At 29.7% G+C, this 16,894-nt stretch overlaps 1 protein-coding gene across 1 annotated transcript in view; it reads right to left on the bottom strand.

Moving 5' to 3' along the window:
- Positions 1-256: 256 nt before the first annotated feature.
- LOC129919921 (uncharacterized) overlaps positions 257-16,894 on the bottom strand; it is a 161,127-nt gene continuing 144,489 nt past the window's right edge. The window contains exons 5-8 of the mRNA XM_056001028.1: positions 3,106-3,339; positions 1,120-3,051; positions 583-1,060; positions 257-518 (exon numbers count right to left, since the gene is read on the bottom strand). Coding sequence (XP_055857003.1) covers positions 340-518; positions 583-1,060; positions 1,120-3,051; positions 3,106-3,339 — 2,823 coding nt within the window. The 3' untranslated portion in view covers positions 257-339. The remainder of the gene's footprint in view (positions 519-582; positions 1,061-1,119; positions 3,052-3,105; positions 3,340-16,894) is intronic.

The raw sequence follows: 16,894 nt of genomic DNA, 5'->3' as shown, positions 1-16,894 counted from the left end.
TTTTTTTGAAAATCTGAAAATCAAATTTTTTTAAAGCTATTCCTTATGTTATGTTTCAAATTTTGGAAATCAAAAGAAATAAATGTATTCTATTTTTTTTAACTAAATCCATAGATCTATTGCTCTACATTATGACTTAACATAAATCTGCCCTTTTTAAACAGGTAATTTATCGCCTTTCATTTCCAAAAAAAACAAAAAAAAAACTTATTATGATAAATTCATATAATTTAATTTTATTTACAAATATTATTCAAATAATATTATCGAATTAAAAAACCAAGCACCAATTTTTTTGTACAACAAAAATAAAAAGAAAACACTCAAAAGTTAGTCTTCTTAAAGACTAAACTGGGTCGGATCTGATCCACAACTTAAAACAATAGTTTCCGGTGTAGTTGGAGCACCCAAACGCTGCCATTCTCTCTTCAAACCAGCATCCTTCCTAGCTGATTGAATAGCATGTTGAACGGCAAAGATTGACGAAACCGATAAACAAACAGCTGGTTCACCAGTAGCTAAAGAAAAAGAGAGAAAAGTTTAATGAAAGTTTTAGGACTTCTCTAAAAATATTAAACTCACCCTTTGACCTCATAAAACCAGCCGGATTAGCACTCTTTTGCAAAAGATCAATTCTAAAATCAATTGGAATATCCTTTGCCCCCGGAGGCTTATAATTCCATGTACGATTGGTCAATAATTCACCAGTTTGTCGATCATATTTCAATTCTTCGGTCAACCAGTAACCCAAACCCATGACAAATGCACCTTCAATTTGACCAATATCAATATTTGGATTAAGACTTTCTCCAGTATCTTCCAAAATATCAATTCTTTTCAAGAGATGATTTCCAGTAAGAATATCAATCTCAACTTCGGTCAAACTTAGTCCACAAATAGTATAAGGTTTCATATCACCAGATTTGTAATAATCACTTGCAATCAAATTAATAACTTTTGTATGTGCTGCTTTAATGAGATCAAGCCATTTAGGATTCTTCATCGATTCTCGAACTGGACGAAGACGTTCGTTCAATATATCACAGGATTTACGAACGGCCTTGAGGAAAAAAGAAGACATGTTAATATCATGACAAAGTTAAAGAAGAAAAAACTTACATAACAAAGACTCTCACTACCAACTGCTCCTCCAGTAACCATCGAATTGGCACCATTAAAAGTATCACTAGCTTCGATCTTCACCAATTCCAGGGGAATTCCCAGCGTATAAGCTGCAACTTGTGCCACTTTAGTATTCATACCCTGTCCCATCTCAATTCCTCCATGTGACACAACAACACTACCATCACCATGGTATATTGCCACTGTAGCTGGATAGTTTCCAAAGTAAAAGATCGGATATTCCATGATACACAGTCCCAAACCACGTTTACGCCAACGGTTTTTCGTATTGAATTCTTCAATTTCAGCTCTTCTTGCCCTATATTCACTGGTCTTTTGGAACTTTTCAATCAATTCGAGTATCTTGTGACCAGCTGGGATATTCTCAATACGAACATCCATTGGATCACGTTGAGTCTCGAAAGCAATATGCTCCAAAACGTTCTCAATCATTGCTATTCCCTCAACCGATCCCGGAGCCCTGCACCAAGTGTGACTTGGAGCATCAGTTGTTACAGCATTTCCATCGATCTTATAATTATTATCTTTAAACTCGTAACAATTCTTTGAACAAAGTGTCGAATGACCATCAACTGGAGACTCATTGATACTCCAACCAGCATCTTCAAAAAAGGTATTCCTAGCCAACAAAATTTTTCCCTTCGAATTCACATGGAATTCATATTCACTGCGACAAGCCCAACGTTTACCCAAACTTCCCATCATCGATTCGATAGTCTGAACAAGTCTCACCGGTCTATTGAGTTTCGAAGCTGCCAAAGCTGCTGCACAAGCTATAAAATTTCCTCTCGAAATCTTCCCTCCATAGCCACCACCCAAACGTCTAACTTTCAATTGAACATCTTTGATCTTCATTTGAAGCATTTTAGCAATAGCAAATTGTGTCATATCCATCCATTGTGTAGCTGCCCAAATTTGAAGACCATCTTCAAATGGCAATGCAACAGTTGTTTGCGGTTCCATGGTATAATGATACTGAAGACCGATATCAAAGTCTCCAGAAACTGTCATATCAGCTGCTTTAGGGCGTTTGATTTCTTCAATTGGTGACTTGACAATCGAAGTGATACGACTTTGATCTTTGGCTTCAAAGACTGCTTTCATTGTTGGAAGAATTACCTTGTCAGTTTTACTATACATCACTTTGACTTTACTAGCAGCGATGTTGGCAGTTGAACTAGTCAAAGCTACAATCATTCCTAAAGGCTGATAGTAATACTTGACATCTGAAGCACAGAATATTTCTTCTTCATCTACAAAACCGAAGCTTTTATCGACTATTGAGTTCTTTCCGGGGATATCTTTAGCCGAATAGAATGCTAATACACCTGGGATCTTCAATGCCTCTGAGGCATCGATTTCTACAATTGTAGCTCCAACCTTTGTCGCATGGACTAGAGCTGCCCAAACTTGATTTGGTTGCGGTGGAAGATCATTCATGTAAGTAGCTTCTCCAGAGCATTGAACAATTGCTTCAACTTTTGTCACCGGTTGAGTTACTGGGTAGTTTTTAACTTGGGTATCGAAGGTCTGTTGGCCGGATGATACTGGACGTTTGAGTTCTTCACCACCGGTTTTGAACTCATCCTTCACCTCGGGACTGTTTTTCAATATGAATTTGTATAGCAGACCACAGGCTAATAGCTTACGGTATTCTGGTGAAGCATCGGGTAATACAGCATCGGGAATCATTTCCTTACCCAAGTTGGTAAATAGCTGTGGCAGCAGAGTTTTGGTGAAAGGATTCTTGCCAACAAGATAATCTTCAACCGATTTAGCGTGAACAAATTCGGGATGAATTCCTCCGAAGCAAATTCGTGAGGAGGTAACGTTTCGGGTTTTGGGATCAAGATCGACGAGGAATGCTCCATTGACATAGGCATGGGCATTTTGGGCTCGGGGCATTATCTAGAAATAAAGCTTTAAGAAAAAGCTTTTAAAAAAAGCTGGTAACCTTCTTACCTTGTAAGAACCAAAAATGAATCTTTCCTTGGGATAAGCTGGAAGTGTGAATGAAAGTAAGACCTTTCCGGTCATATCGGACTTCAAGAACTCAGCTAAAGTCATTGATTGTTTATCACCAGGTTTTCCCCCAACTTCGACTTTGGCATTCAATGCTTCAAAGGTGAGGAATATGTCCGAAGGGAATTCGGAATGGGCATGTTTCATCATCAAGTTGCCAGCTAGTGTTCCAGTCTAAAAAAAATCGAAAAAAAGTGGAACACAAAAATTAAAGTTCTGCCGTGCAGTAAATGTCTTAAATTAATGACTTAATCAAAATTTAAAACATCAAATACATCGAACAATACAAAGTAAACATTAATATCCACGGTTCTGGATGACGGATGACTGCAAAAAGGTGCTCATTGTAAGTTTATCGCATTATTATGTTAATTTGATAGAAATTGCAATGTTTTTTATTTTTCTTTGTTGTTTGTTTACAATAAATTCAACAACAACAGCTTTAATGCAAGTGCATTGAATTAGTTGAAGCGGATGAACGCATTGTTAAATTTAAATTCTAACGACGATGAATGAAAAGATTCCCGCTGGTGTCATTAGTTTGAATAGTTTTGATTAGTTATAATGATTTATTTGATTTGAAAAGTTGGTAGAATTGTGGTATCACATTGTTTCCGACACTTAATGGTAATTTTTTTAATACCTTCATGAGCTACTGCATTTTAGTATCAGTGGAATGTGTGTAAGGTAAATAATGAAAATTATTTTAGGGAAAAGTTTTGTTACAGAAATAAAGGCTTTTTATTTAAATCCGTATGAGCATAAATTTTCGAATAATAGAAAAAAAAAATGGTATTCCACAAGGAACCGTTCTGGAACCTGCACTTTTTACTAAGTAAAAATCTATTAATTAAGTGAAGGAAATTCAGTCAGTTACCTAGTTGTTAGAAATTTAATTCAGCAGAAGCAGCTGAATGTGAATTAAAGTAAGGTGGTGCAAGAGTGCGCACTTTAAACAAAACACCAAATAAAGCAATAACAAATCAACGGACTTCAAATCCTCCGAAATTACTGTATAGCTGTAGAAGACTTAAGAATTCCAGAAATTTTGAAAAACTGCTAGAACATTGATTATTCTATTCTGCCAGTAAAAATTAAAAAGTCTCCTCAGTTTCGAATCATTTCTTGAAGTATTTTTCGGTACAAAAAATATTTTACAGAATCGAAGGTGTTAAAGATGTTCCAGAAATGGCTGAAGAAATGATTTAATTGAATCAAATTGAACAATGGTTAGAAGATTTTCATTAAACTTTCTTTTTAAGTAAAATGAAGATATTTCAGTTGACAGAATCACTGAAACACTTATTGAAGATGCAACTATTCGTAAAAATTCGTCATTAAAATCAGCGAGAAAATTGGTTCGGCTTTTGCACAACACTAAAATGAAACTCACAAATTTCGAGCTGAGTTTCGCCTCAGTTATCAATATATTAGAAAATAGTATTGTAAAAGAGCCAAAAGGCTGATTAGTTTGTGATTAATTTCGAACCATGGAAAGGTACTCTTGGTTTTCTTGGAGTCAATTATATGGGACCTCTGTTTTCAAGAACAGTTAACAAAAACTCAACTTTTGATGTAAAAATGTATCAATGGAAAGTTTCTTAAGTCATTAATGCCTTTTAAAGGGTGCATTTGACTCTGTTGAGCGAACAAACCTTTTTAGTAAACAATGAACACAACTACAATTGAAAACAATTGCAACCAACTTCGTTCTACGTTCTTTTGAGACGATAGAAGCTGAAGCTGCCTAAAAAGGACGCCATTACCTTTACTTTTTATTTTTTACTTTTATCCCAAATCGGTCACTACATTTTTCATTATCTTCTTTAACATTTAACTAACAATAAATAGTGTGTCGTAAATAACTTTTGTCTTTTATTTGTATAATTAAAGAGACTGTCCAACAGACTCGAATGTTTAACTCATCGTTTCGTATATAGTCGCACTTAGTGGTATTAAGAAATGAGTCAATTGAATAAAACATTTTAGTTTCTTATCACTAATATCACCGATTCAACGTGTAGAGGGTAACTGTCATAGAACCGTTTTTCTTTTTGTTAAATCTGCTTTTCTCGCAAAAGATTTGCTTAATTTCAACGAATTTTTTTTTTTAACAAATTAAAAAACTTATATACATATTAGGGTGTCCCTTATTTTGTCAACTTGTTTTTTTTTGAACGCATACCCCCTAAATTTGTTCTCTTTGATGTTATGAACGTTACAAAAAAAAATGGTGTCATTTGAAGTTCATTTGATGGACGCGACTTTCAATCAAAGCTTACAGTTTCAATGCATATGGAAATTTCGTTTTTTATTTATTTTTTGCATAGATAGATCGCATTTTTTGATTTTTATATGGAGTTTTTGTTTTTTTTTTAACGCTTACCCTCTCATTTTCGTTTGTTGCTTAAGGTAACTCATGCACAAAAACAAAAAAAAAAAAAAAATTATATGAAAAAATTAATGTATTCGGTTTAAGATCTTTCCAAAGCTCATAGAGTTTTACAAGTTTTTTCACGCAATTGGGAACCGTTCTTGTTGGTATTCTTGCTTTTTCCCAAAATATTAAGCACTCACGAATAACGAGATTTGCACTTTCACTTAATGTTAGATTAACTTCGCGAATATTATAGAACAACACTTTTAGCACTTGACGTTTTGAAGGCAGTTTAGCACCTGTAATTTAATGGTGAATATTTCCAACCAATGAAACATTTTTTTGTTCACTTCTTTGCAACGGCATATTTAAACAAATTAAAAAAATACAAAATGCGATCTTTCAATGAAAAAAACAACACTTTTTTCCATAAGAATTGGAGTTGTAAGCTTTGGTAGAAAGTCGCGTCCATTAACTAAACTTCGAATGACGCCATTTTTTTTTTAACGGTCATTCATAAAATTACAGAGAACAGATTTAGGGGGTATGCGTTCAAATTTAAAAAAAAAACAAAAACTCCATATAAAAATCAAAAAATGTGATCTATCTATGCAAAAAATAAATAAAAAACGAAATTTCCATATGCATTGAAACTGTAAGCTTTGATTGAAAGTCGCGTCCATCAAATGAACTTCAAATGACGCCATTTTTTTTTGTAACGTTCATAACATCAAAGAGCACAAATTTAGGGGGTATGCGTTCAAAAAAAAACAAGTTGAAAAAATAAGGGACACCCTAATACATATGTAGTTTTTATAAAAATTTTATTTTTTAATTTTTGAATTTTTCTATCTTTTTTCGTTTAGTGTCGAGAAAAAAAGAAATAAAAAAAAATCGAAAGGTAAAAAATTAAATTAAACATTTTTTTTTTCAAAAACTTTAAAATTTTTTTTTTTACATTTTACACTTCAAAATGATGTCTGTAAATTTTGAATGAAATTGACGTATTTTTTGATAAAATATATGAATATATGAGAAAAATTAAAAACGCAATTTTGTTAGAATCGTTAGAGCCGTTTTCGAGAAAATTGCAATACCTCGAAAACGGTATATGGGAGATACTAAAAAACTAAACAAAAATGGGTCTAGGAAATTAAGGGGTTATATCCAGTTGTAATTAAAAACAAAATCAAATAATTTTTTGCATATTCTGAATGTAAATATGTATGTATGTATATATAAGAATATTGTAACGAAGAAAAAAATAACAAAAATAATAAAAAATTATTAAAATTATTGAATTATAAGAATATTGTCCAAAAATATCACATTGATACGGCAAATAGTTTTGGACAATTAAGCGTATTTGTGAAGACTTTTTAACTAAGTTTACATGGTTCCCAAAATTTTTAAACGCGTTTTTCTCGAAACGATGTTTTCAAAAACGGTGAGGAAAATTTCTCCTAAATGACTGAACCGATCTGCTTGAAATTTTATTTTCAAACGATCTTCTTAGATACTTTTGCCAGGTAATAAACGAAGGAATAATTTTTCTGACAATAATTCGATTTTTAAGTCACTTTGAAATAAAAACGATTTTTTTTCTTTGGGAAGCCGCCATTTTGTCAAAAATCTGACTATTCCTTCGTTCTTCATCACCGCCAGACACCTTTTTGTGGAAGTCCTCTAGGAAATCTTCTATACAAATAACGGAACTCAATATTTTTTAAATACCTACATCGCGAATTCTTAAAAATAATTAAGTTCGCTATAGGTATGTTCCTACATTTATTTTATGTATTTAATTCTTCACACGATCTTCACAATAAATTCACGAAAAAAAAAAAATGATTTTTCATAGTTAAAACCTCGATTTTTTTGTCTACACTAAACCAATAGATGCCCAATTAAAAAGTTCAAGGTGACCTCAACTCCCTTAGCGTTTCGCTTGAAAATAAAAATGATTTTCATTATTTTTTTTCCTAAAGGTAGAGCAAGTAAAAATTGAAGATTTTAGTTTGAAAAAATCGAATTTTTTAAAGAGAATTAGTTTTTTAAAAATAACTCGAAATTTTTTTGTTTTCAAAAAACCCTTCTTATAAAAGAAATTTACCAGCTTACTTTTTTGTAGCTAAATAAATTTTTTGTCATTTTTGTCATTTAAAGAACGAATTTTTTTTATTTCCATATATTATATTATTTAATTGTATACGAAAATCTTAAAAATTTTAGCAATATGAATTCTTAAAGCAAGTACGTGAGACCCAGTCGTGCATTTTATTTTTTTCGTCAACAGCAAAAAAAGGAGATAATAGGAAATATGACCTGAAAAACGATTTTTGTTGTATAGGTATGTGTTCAGAATTGGCCACAGGAACAGTTATAATCTACTCAATGAACTAATATGGGCACATTTGACCCATCACACCTAGCGTCCTCTATAGATATTTTTTAAAATTATTTTTGGTATAAATATACTTAAAGTAAATTATTTGATTGGAATATAAACGACGACGGGTTAGTAACGGCTTTCTGGCTTTCGAAAGGGTTAAAATCGATTGATAAGTAATAAATGACCATAGTTTATTTGAATTGTTGAAGAATTAAACTCAATTAAACCCTTCGAAAAACATTTTAATTTCACAAAAGACTTTGTTTTCCAAAGAATTCTACAAAAAGTCATCAGTATTCTGAAGAAGTGCTAAAAGATCTATTGAACTTGAAGACGACACACCATTTAGTTTGAAAAATTTGGTGGAGCCAACCAGTCATGAAGCTTTCTACCAAAAGTCTAGTAGTCTTTGTTATAATACTCGCTGCTGAATCCTCAGCAGGCGAAGCAAAATTTAAAATAAAATTTTTAAGCTTTATCGAAAATCTTAACCGTTTAGAGCGTTTTGAAACCATATTTCTTTTGAAAGCATTCAAAAAACCAAATTTTGATGATAATTTCGAACGTGATGTTTCAACTACACTTAAAATTCCAATGATACTATCATCAGAAGTTACGTCATTTTATTTAAAGGCAGAATTTAATGAAAATCTTCTAACTATTGTTGAATTTGATTCGAACTCGAACTTGTTGATTCTTCAGCGACTTTTGGAATACCTGCAACACGTTCGTTTCTGTAAGACAATTTTTGTGCTAAAGAATTCTTCAAGAAATGATTTGGAACTCAGAAATGTGTTTAATTTTTGCCGCCAGAACAGAATGATTAATGTTATAGCAATTTTTCAAGATTTCGGGATATCATCGATTTTCTATAGTTACAGAATTTTTGGAGGTTTCAAAATTGAAGAATTCATCTGGAATACAAAAAAGTCTGTGGTTTATCGTGATCAAATGCGAAACTTTCATGGCGTAACATTGCCAATTTTTTTCGGAGGATCAGAATTAGGAGTTATCGTCTCAGAAACTGCTAACGGTAGTAAAGTAATTGGTGGTTTTGTTGAACATATTTTTCATGCTTTTGCTAAACGACACAATGCAAAAATCAACTTATCAGTTGTTAATGTTTCATATTCAACTTATGATGTTGCAAATGTTGCTAAAGATGGAAAATTTGAGATTGGAGCTGCTGGCTTAATGCCTTTACAAGAATCACCTGAATGGTTTTCATATCCTTATACAGTTTTCGATTACGGAGTGATTTTACCGGTAGAGTCAAGCATTCCCACTTATAAAGTATTTGCTTTTGTATTTTATTGGCAAGCCTTTGCTGTAGTTGTTGTGTTACTTATATTGCTCTCTATTGCCCTTAAAGCAACTGCTATTTTGGAAGGATCACATCGACCCGTTTTTATACGTGAGTTCTTCAATTGTTTTCGTGGAATTCTTGCAGAGTCAATTATTGAAGACCAAGAAGCTTCTATCAGTTTAAAAATCATCTACACGCTAATCTATTTGCTGGGAATCATGATAGTAACTTCTTACGATGCATTTCTTCAATCCTTCATGACAGAACCTCCTCGAGAAAATATCATAAGATCCTTCGATGACGTTCATTTGGTAGGTTTAAAAATCTACGGACTTCAAGTTAATATGGATAGAATAATGCTTAAACAAAGACCCGATATTATCAAAAAATATTCAAATTTATTTTTAAACGAAAGTAATTATAAGAAATATTCAGATTTGCGAGATAGTTTAAACAGAAATTATGCCTTCACTGTTACCGAACCGAAATGGAAGATTTATGAACAAAAACAAAATTTCTATGGTCAACAATTATTTCGTTGGGCTGATGAATTGTGTTTTTTGGAAAATTTACTATCGGCTTTTGCTATAAATGAAAATTCAATTTATAAAAATTCATTGAATTTTCATCTGCTGGAAACACAATCAAGTGGATTGTTGGATTATTGGATAAAGATTTATTTTTATGAAGCACTTCGTCTGGGAGATGTTAAAAAGTTGATTTTTGGATTTGATGAGAAGTTACAATCATTGAAAGTTGAAGATTTGCAATGGGTTGGAATGTTGATTGGATTCGCTTGGATGCTTGCTATTTTGTGCTTTTTTGGAGAAATTTGTGTTTTTAAATGGAAAAATAAGAAATAAATAAGAAGTAATGTTTAGTAAATGAATTTCTTGTAATGGTGAAATATTAATCACTTATTTTAATGTTGATATTTGTTTTAAAAATACAAAATTAAATAATAAATGCTTTTCTGCTTTGAAAAAAAAAAAATTGTTTCTTCCTTTTTTTCAGTGTTTTTTTTTTTTTTTTTTTTATTATTTGAATATGGTTACCGTATTTGCAAGCCTAATATTTTTGAATAATTTTTTTTTTTATTTTTGTCACTTTTAAGGTACTTCTTTGGGATTTTACTCATACTTTGTTTGACCAAAGTCGACTATCCAACCATGAGGATGGCTTTGTTTTAATACAAAAACAGTTCACATACGCCCCAGTGACCCTCTTAGTAAAGTAAAAATAATAATGAAAGAGATTGAATATTTTTCACAATTCACCAGACTTTCGAAATTATTAAGTTTTTTTAATTGAAATTTAAGGTGTGTGGTTTTAAAAATCTCGTGTTAAAAATCTCATATTATTACAAAGTTTTAGTTTAAACGATAACTGGAAATGAATCAAAATTGACTTTAATGATTTTATAACATTGCTATAGTTTTTAAGTACGTCGGGTTGAAATTAAGCTTATGAAAACGTATTGAAAACAATTCACATTTTTACATTTAGTTGCTTTAAGTTCGATCTTGTCATGCATCTACAGGTTTAATAATAATACTAATGCATATCGTATTAAAAAAAAAAAAACCTGAATGAAGGTTCAAATCGATCAAGGTCACTTACGATCTTATAAAAATATTAACAAAACAAACGAAAACATTAGAATTCTTAACCTCAAAAAATATAATTCACCTAAAAAAAATGACGATGTCGATCATTTTTACGATCCATAGCGATTTGAAAACTTGTTATTAAAATGTAATCGATAAAAAACCACAGTCAATAAACTCATTTTAGTTTTATAGATATTCAATTTAAAAAATCTTTTATTAAGTGTTTGTTTTTATAATCAATATGAATACTTAAGTACCTAATTTAAAGCAGGTACTTTTGTAGATATAGAACTGAGACTCATAAATATAGGTTACGGTATTTAAATTTTGTAATAACATTCATCAATTATTATTGTAGGAACAGGTTCAACTGTTTTTGTTTGGGCTTTTAAATTGTTTTGGAACAATAATTTATTTCAAGTTATATGCATAAAAAATAACAAAAAATAAAACCGATTTTGTTCCTATTTTTTTTGTAAAATTTTTATTTAAAAAAATTTTTTTTTTTTTTTATTGAAAAGGAAAGATAAATTGCTACCGTTAAAAATTTTTAACCAAACATTACTTTGTACAAAAAAAAAAAAAAAATAATTGAAGCATCTGATTGTCAAAGTTTTCCATTTTATCAGGTCTTTTAAGACAAAAAAAAAAAATAAATTGCACGACTGGGGTCGCACGTACTTGCTCTTATGCTTAAAGTAACTATAATGTTAAAGCTTTTTATTCAAGAAATTTAAAATTTGATATTTTGAAGAAATTTCATAAGTAGTATAAAAAAATTAAATCTGTTTTTATAATTAATTAAACTCCGTTTTAAATTATCTTAAAAAAAAAAACAAATATGCCATTTTATTTCTTGTATAAAAAGGTATTTTTAGAAAAAAATTTTCGAAAATTGTAGGAGCCGTTTTTAAAAAAAATAATTTTTTATGTATAAAAATTTTTTAACATTTTTCAAAAAAAAAGTTGGTATGCTATTTTGAAGAAATAATTAATTTACACATAAAAACTAAATTTCAAAATTTTTCATTGATCCGTTTTCAAAAAATTGATTTTTCAAAAAAAAAATTTGAAACATTTTTTAAAAATCCAAAAATGCGTTTTTTGAAAGTTTTCTAAATTTTTAATATTATCTTTACTTACACACGTTTGTATAAAAATTTTCATTTAAATCGGGTTAATATTGTACGAGATATTCAGAAACGAAAAAAACCGTTCTATGACAGGTACCGTTAATAACGGTACAAAAAATATCTTTTTTATTTAAAAAGTTGGCTCTTATGTGTAGTACTACACACAAAAATTTTAATCAAAATCGTTAGAGCCGTTTTTGAAAAAAATTAACTTTTCTATTTCCGTTATATGGCAGGTACCGTTAGTTTTGGTCATAAAAAAAAATTTCAATTTCCCCTCTAGGGAATCACCAAAAACTGCTAACTACCAAGTTTGAAGAAAATCACTTCACTCGTTTAGGCTGCAGCTCCAGATAGAGACAGACACACAGACAGACAGACAGATAGACAGAATTGCCGGACCCACTTTTTTGGCATTCTCCATCATCGTAATGTCATGTAAAATTGTTATCTCGAGTTCGATTTTTTTTACGAATCCTAAACTTGCCCTATAGTACCTATATCGCAAGTAAAAAGAAATCAATGATTTTTATAAATTTTATTTGGTCATACTAATTCGTAAGAATCAACAAGAACGAACATTTTTTTTATTTGAAAATCTCACCTAAATATTTAAATCAATAATTTTAGCAGTCACGTGCTGTGTAATTTTATACGCTCTTAATAATTAATTTTATTAATTATTCCTCTCGCTTCTTTAAAATGTTTGTTTAGATGACAGACAAAATGAGACACTCAAAATAAATTAATTTCCAAACAAATTGAAATCAGTTTTGTTTTTTTTTCTATTAATTTTTTACTCCAGTCAAAGCGTCATTTGACCTTGCGATGAGAGGCACTGTCTGTTTTTATTTCATGGATCGATGGGGGTATATTTAAAAGGCTTAAACCCAATTTCTCACCACCTGATCATTCTTTTTAGCGGAGTTATTCACAAAAATGCATTTTTTGGGATATTTTACTTCTAAGCTAATATCTTTGCTCCAGATTATCGTAGACCAAAAAATAAACATACATTCTCTTCCTTATAATATTTTCTATCGTTGTATGTAATTTCATTGTATTTGAGTGAGTAAATATAAAATGGCAACCATTTAAAGTCAAATTCTTGTTGTTAAAAAACACATTTTTGTCATTATTTCGAAAAAAGCTTATTTCATGATTGACATTTTTCCAATCTATTTTGTAGCCTTGTTCATTTCCTGCATTTTACAGAAAAAATCAGCTCTTTATCACCAAAGATGGCCGAGCTATTGATAAATGAACGCATGCAAAACCGGTGCGAAAACACCCAAAAATATCGTTTTTTGGGAATAACTCGACTTCAGAATGCCCTACGGCAAAAAATAAAGCAATGAATTGTTCGTTACAACATTTTCTATCAATTTAGTGCACAATCTTTTTGTTGAAACAAATAAAAAATAAGTAATATTAAGTCAAAGTCGTTTTTTTGTTTAGCAAACTCTTGCCTTATTATTTTGCAAACGGTGCGAGTATTGGCTAAGAAAATAAAATATTATTATAGTCCTTTAAATTATCTACAATTCAAAAAAAAATTTAGCTTTCTACGACTCACGGGAGCCGAGCTATTATAATTTTAAGAAAGCATTAATCCGTACGAAAATTCAAAAAAATTTCCCTTGTTTATGATTCGAATACTAGTTCTCAGTGAGAGGGGTTGTTTTCATTGTTTCTTGTTATAAGAGAATTTGTCTTATGTTTTTTCGTTGGTCATTTGGACCTTTTTTAAAAAATTAATTTCTCGGCTCGTGTGGGTCGTAGAGAGCTAATTTTTTTTTTAAATTGTAGATAATTTAAAGGGCTACAACAGTATTTTATTTTGTTAGCAAATACTTGCACTGTTTATAAAATAATAAGGCAAAAGTTTGCTAAACAAAAAAACGTCTGTGACTTAATATAACTTATTTTTTATTTGTTTCAACAAAAATAATGTGCACCAAATCGATAGAAAATGTTGTAACGAACAATTAATAGCTTTATTTATTGTCGTAGGACACTCTGAAGCCGAGTTATTCCCAAAAAACGATATTTTTGGGTGTTTTCGCACCGGTTTTGCATGCGTTCATTTATCAATTGCTCGGCCATCTTTGGTGATAAAGAGCTGATTTTTTCTGTAAAATGCAGGACATGAATAGGGCTACAAAATAAATTAGAAAAATGTCAATCATGATATAAGCTTTTTTCGAAATAATGACAAAAATGTGTTTTTTAACAACAAGAATTTGACTTTAAATGGCTGCCATTTTATATTTACTCTTTCAAATACAATGAAATTACATATAACGATAGAAAATATTATAAGGAAGAGAATGTATGTTTATTTTTTGGTCTACGACAATCTGGAGCAAAGATATTAGCTTAGAAGTAAAATAACCCAAAAAATGCATTTTTGTGAATAACTCCGCTATAAAGAATGATCAGGTGGTGAGAAATTGGGTTTAAGCCTTTTAAATATACCCCCATCGATCCATGAAATAAAAACTGACAGTGCGTCTCATCGCAAGGTGAGGCCCTTTTTTCCGACGCTTTGACTGGAGTATTTGTTTGTATTTCTATTTTTGCGTATTCATGCAAAATAATAATAGAAAACAAAATTGACCTTGCTCTTGTGTGTGAAAATATACAGACCTACATATCAAATATATGTACTATAGCAAATTTCTTATCGAAAGTTGTATAACATAATGCCAAGAGCATTATAAACAAAAATGTCTAACTGAATTAATTGTTTGTTTTGTAATTCAAATATTGTGTAGACTTTGAGATCGAAGATTCACGATAAGGTTCTTTATAGAGATAAAATAATCAAACACGCTCTTTATTTTTTTACTATGTTAACTTTTTTAATTTGAGTTCGTAGAGAAATCGCGCATTATTTATGATGCAATTTTAATTTAAGAGAGAAGAATTAAATAGTTGGTATTTTTTTCTTTCAAATTACTCATCAAATGTCAGACAAATTATAAATGAATGTAATGAGAAATATAAAAAATATATAATTGGTATTAAATTCATAATGGAATTATTGTTTGTGTGCAATTATGTATAAACAAATTATTTCACACAATAGAACAGAGATGTTCTATTGAGTGATGTTAATAATAACTCTACTACGCATTTACTTAACTATTTTTAAATTATTACGTTTTGATGAAAAATTGTTTCAAGCAGTTTTCATGATAATGCGAAATTTAAGAATTTGTAAAAATAATAATTTCAGAAAATGATGTCCGGAATTTTTCTGACTTGAAATTTCTTTTTCGTAATAAAAACACGATTTTTTTTATGAAAGATACATACAAAATTTATTATTATTTTATTAAAAAATATACAGGGTGTCCCAAAAGTAATGAATCAAACGAAATATGCTGATAGGCCAACTTTAGGGCTCTCAGAATTTGGTCTTGTTCATCCCAAATCCTTACGGTTTTCGATTTAATGCAGTTTTTGTGAAATTTTGAAAAATCCCGACTTTGCAACAGTATTTTGCTTCCTCCATTCATAATTGATTTTTGTTTTTTACAATTCTTTCACTAAAACATTGCATAATAATAAGAAATAATTAATTAATCAAAATATTTTTTCATTTCATACGCCATTTTGCTGAAATTTAATTGAAAGCTCCATGTTTGATAAAAACTCAATTTCTTTCTTTTATTTAAGAGCAACACCCTGTATGGTGTGGCACTGGTTCATTATTTTGAAAACTTGTCGTGTTATTGCAGTTTTCAAAAATGTATAAAAGTTTCCAAAGTTGAAGTTAGAACTAAAGACTAAAGTGGTTTTACTCTATGTGAACCATTTTTCCATTTAAAAACACAAATTTCTTAAAGAAAAGTAAAAAATAGCGACCAACCACGCCATTTACATTGACATTCCTGCATTTTTATAAATTGAATTTTCAATTTCTAAACATACCTATCATATACCTAAGAAAAATAGAGTCGTGGTAAGCAGACTTTTCCGTTCCTCATTTTTTAATTCATTTGTTTTTCATTACAAAGTAAAAATGAAATATTTTGTTTGCAAAAAAAAATGTTGACATTAAAAAAAAAATATTTATTGCAACCAAAAAAAAAAAAAAATCATTAAAAATTAAAGAGAAATCTTTTTTTTTGTAAAAATAATATTGGCATTAAAAATAAATATTTATAGCAACTGAAAAAAAAATTGCATTAAAAATTCTTTTATTGCAACTAAAAAATATTTGCAATGCAAATAAAAAAAAAATGTATTAAAAAATAAAATGCACGACTGGGGTCGCACGTACTTGCTCTTATGATAAAAGTAACTCTTATGTTAACGCTTTTTATTCAATAAAATTAGGAAAATTTTAAAATTTGATATTTTTAAGAAATTTCATAAGGAGTGTAAAAAAATAAAATCTGTTTTTATAATTAATTAAACAACGTTTTAAATAATGTTTTACAAAAAACCAAGTATGCCATTTTATTACTTATGTATATAAACAGGTATTTTTAGAAATTTTTTTTTCGAAAATCGTTAGAGCCGTTTTTTTAAAAAATTATTTTTTATATATACAAAATTTCTAACATTTTTCAAAAAAAAAAAAGTTGCTATGCCATTTTGAAGAAATAATTAATTTAAAAAACAAAAATGAAATTTCAAAATTTTTCATTGACCCATTGATTTTTGAAAAAAAAAATTTGGAATATTTTTTAAAAATCCAAAAATTATTTTTTTTTTTAAATTTTGTAAAATTTTAATATTACCTTTACCTAAACGCTTTTGTATGAAAATTTTTGTTAAAATCGGGTTAATCTTGTACAAGATATTCAGAAACCAAAAAAACCGTTCTATGGCAGGTACCGTTAATAACGTTATAAAAAATATTATTTTTATTTCAAAAGTTGGCTCTTATGCGAAATA

Source organism: Episyrphus balteatus, chromosome 4 (assembly GCF_945859705.1).
Source record: "Episyrphus balteatus chromosome 4, idEpiBalt1.1, whole genome shotgun sequence".
Taxonomy (NCBI): Eukaryota; Metazoa; Arthropoda; class Insecta; order Diptera; family Syrphidae; genus Episyrphus; species Episyrphus balteatus.
The sequence above is the reverse complement of the archived record's forward strand: the minus strand, read 5'-3'. Positions and strand labels throughout refer to the sequence as shown.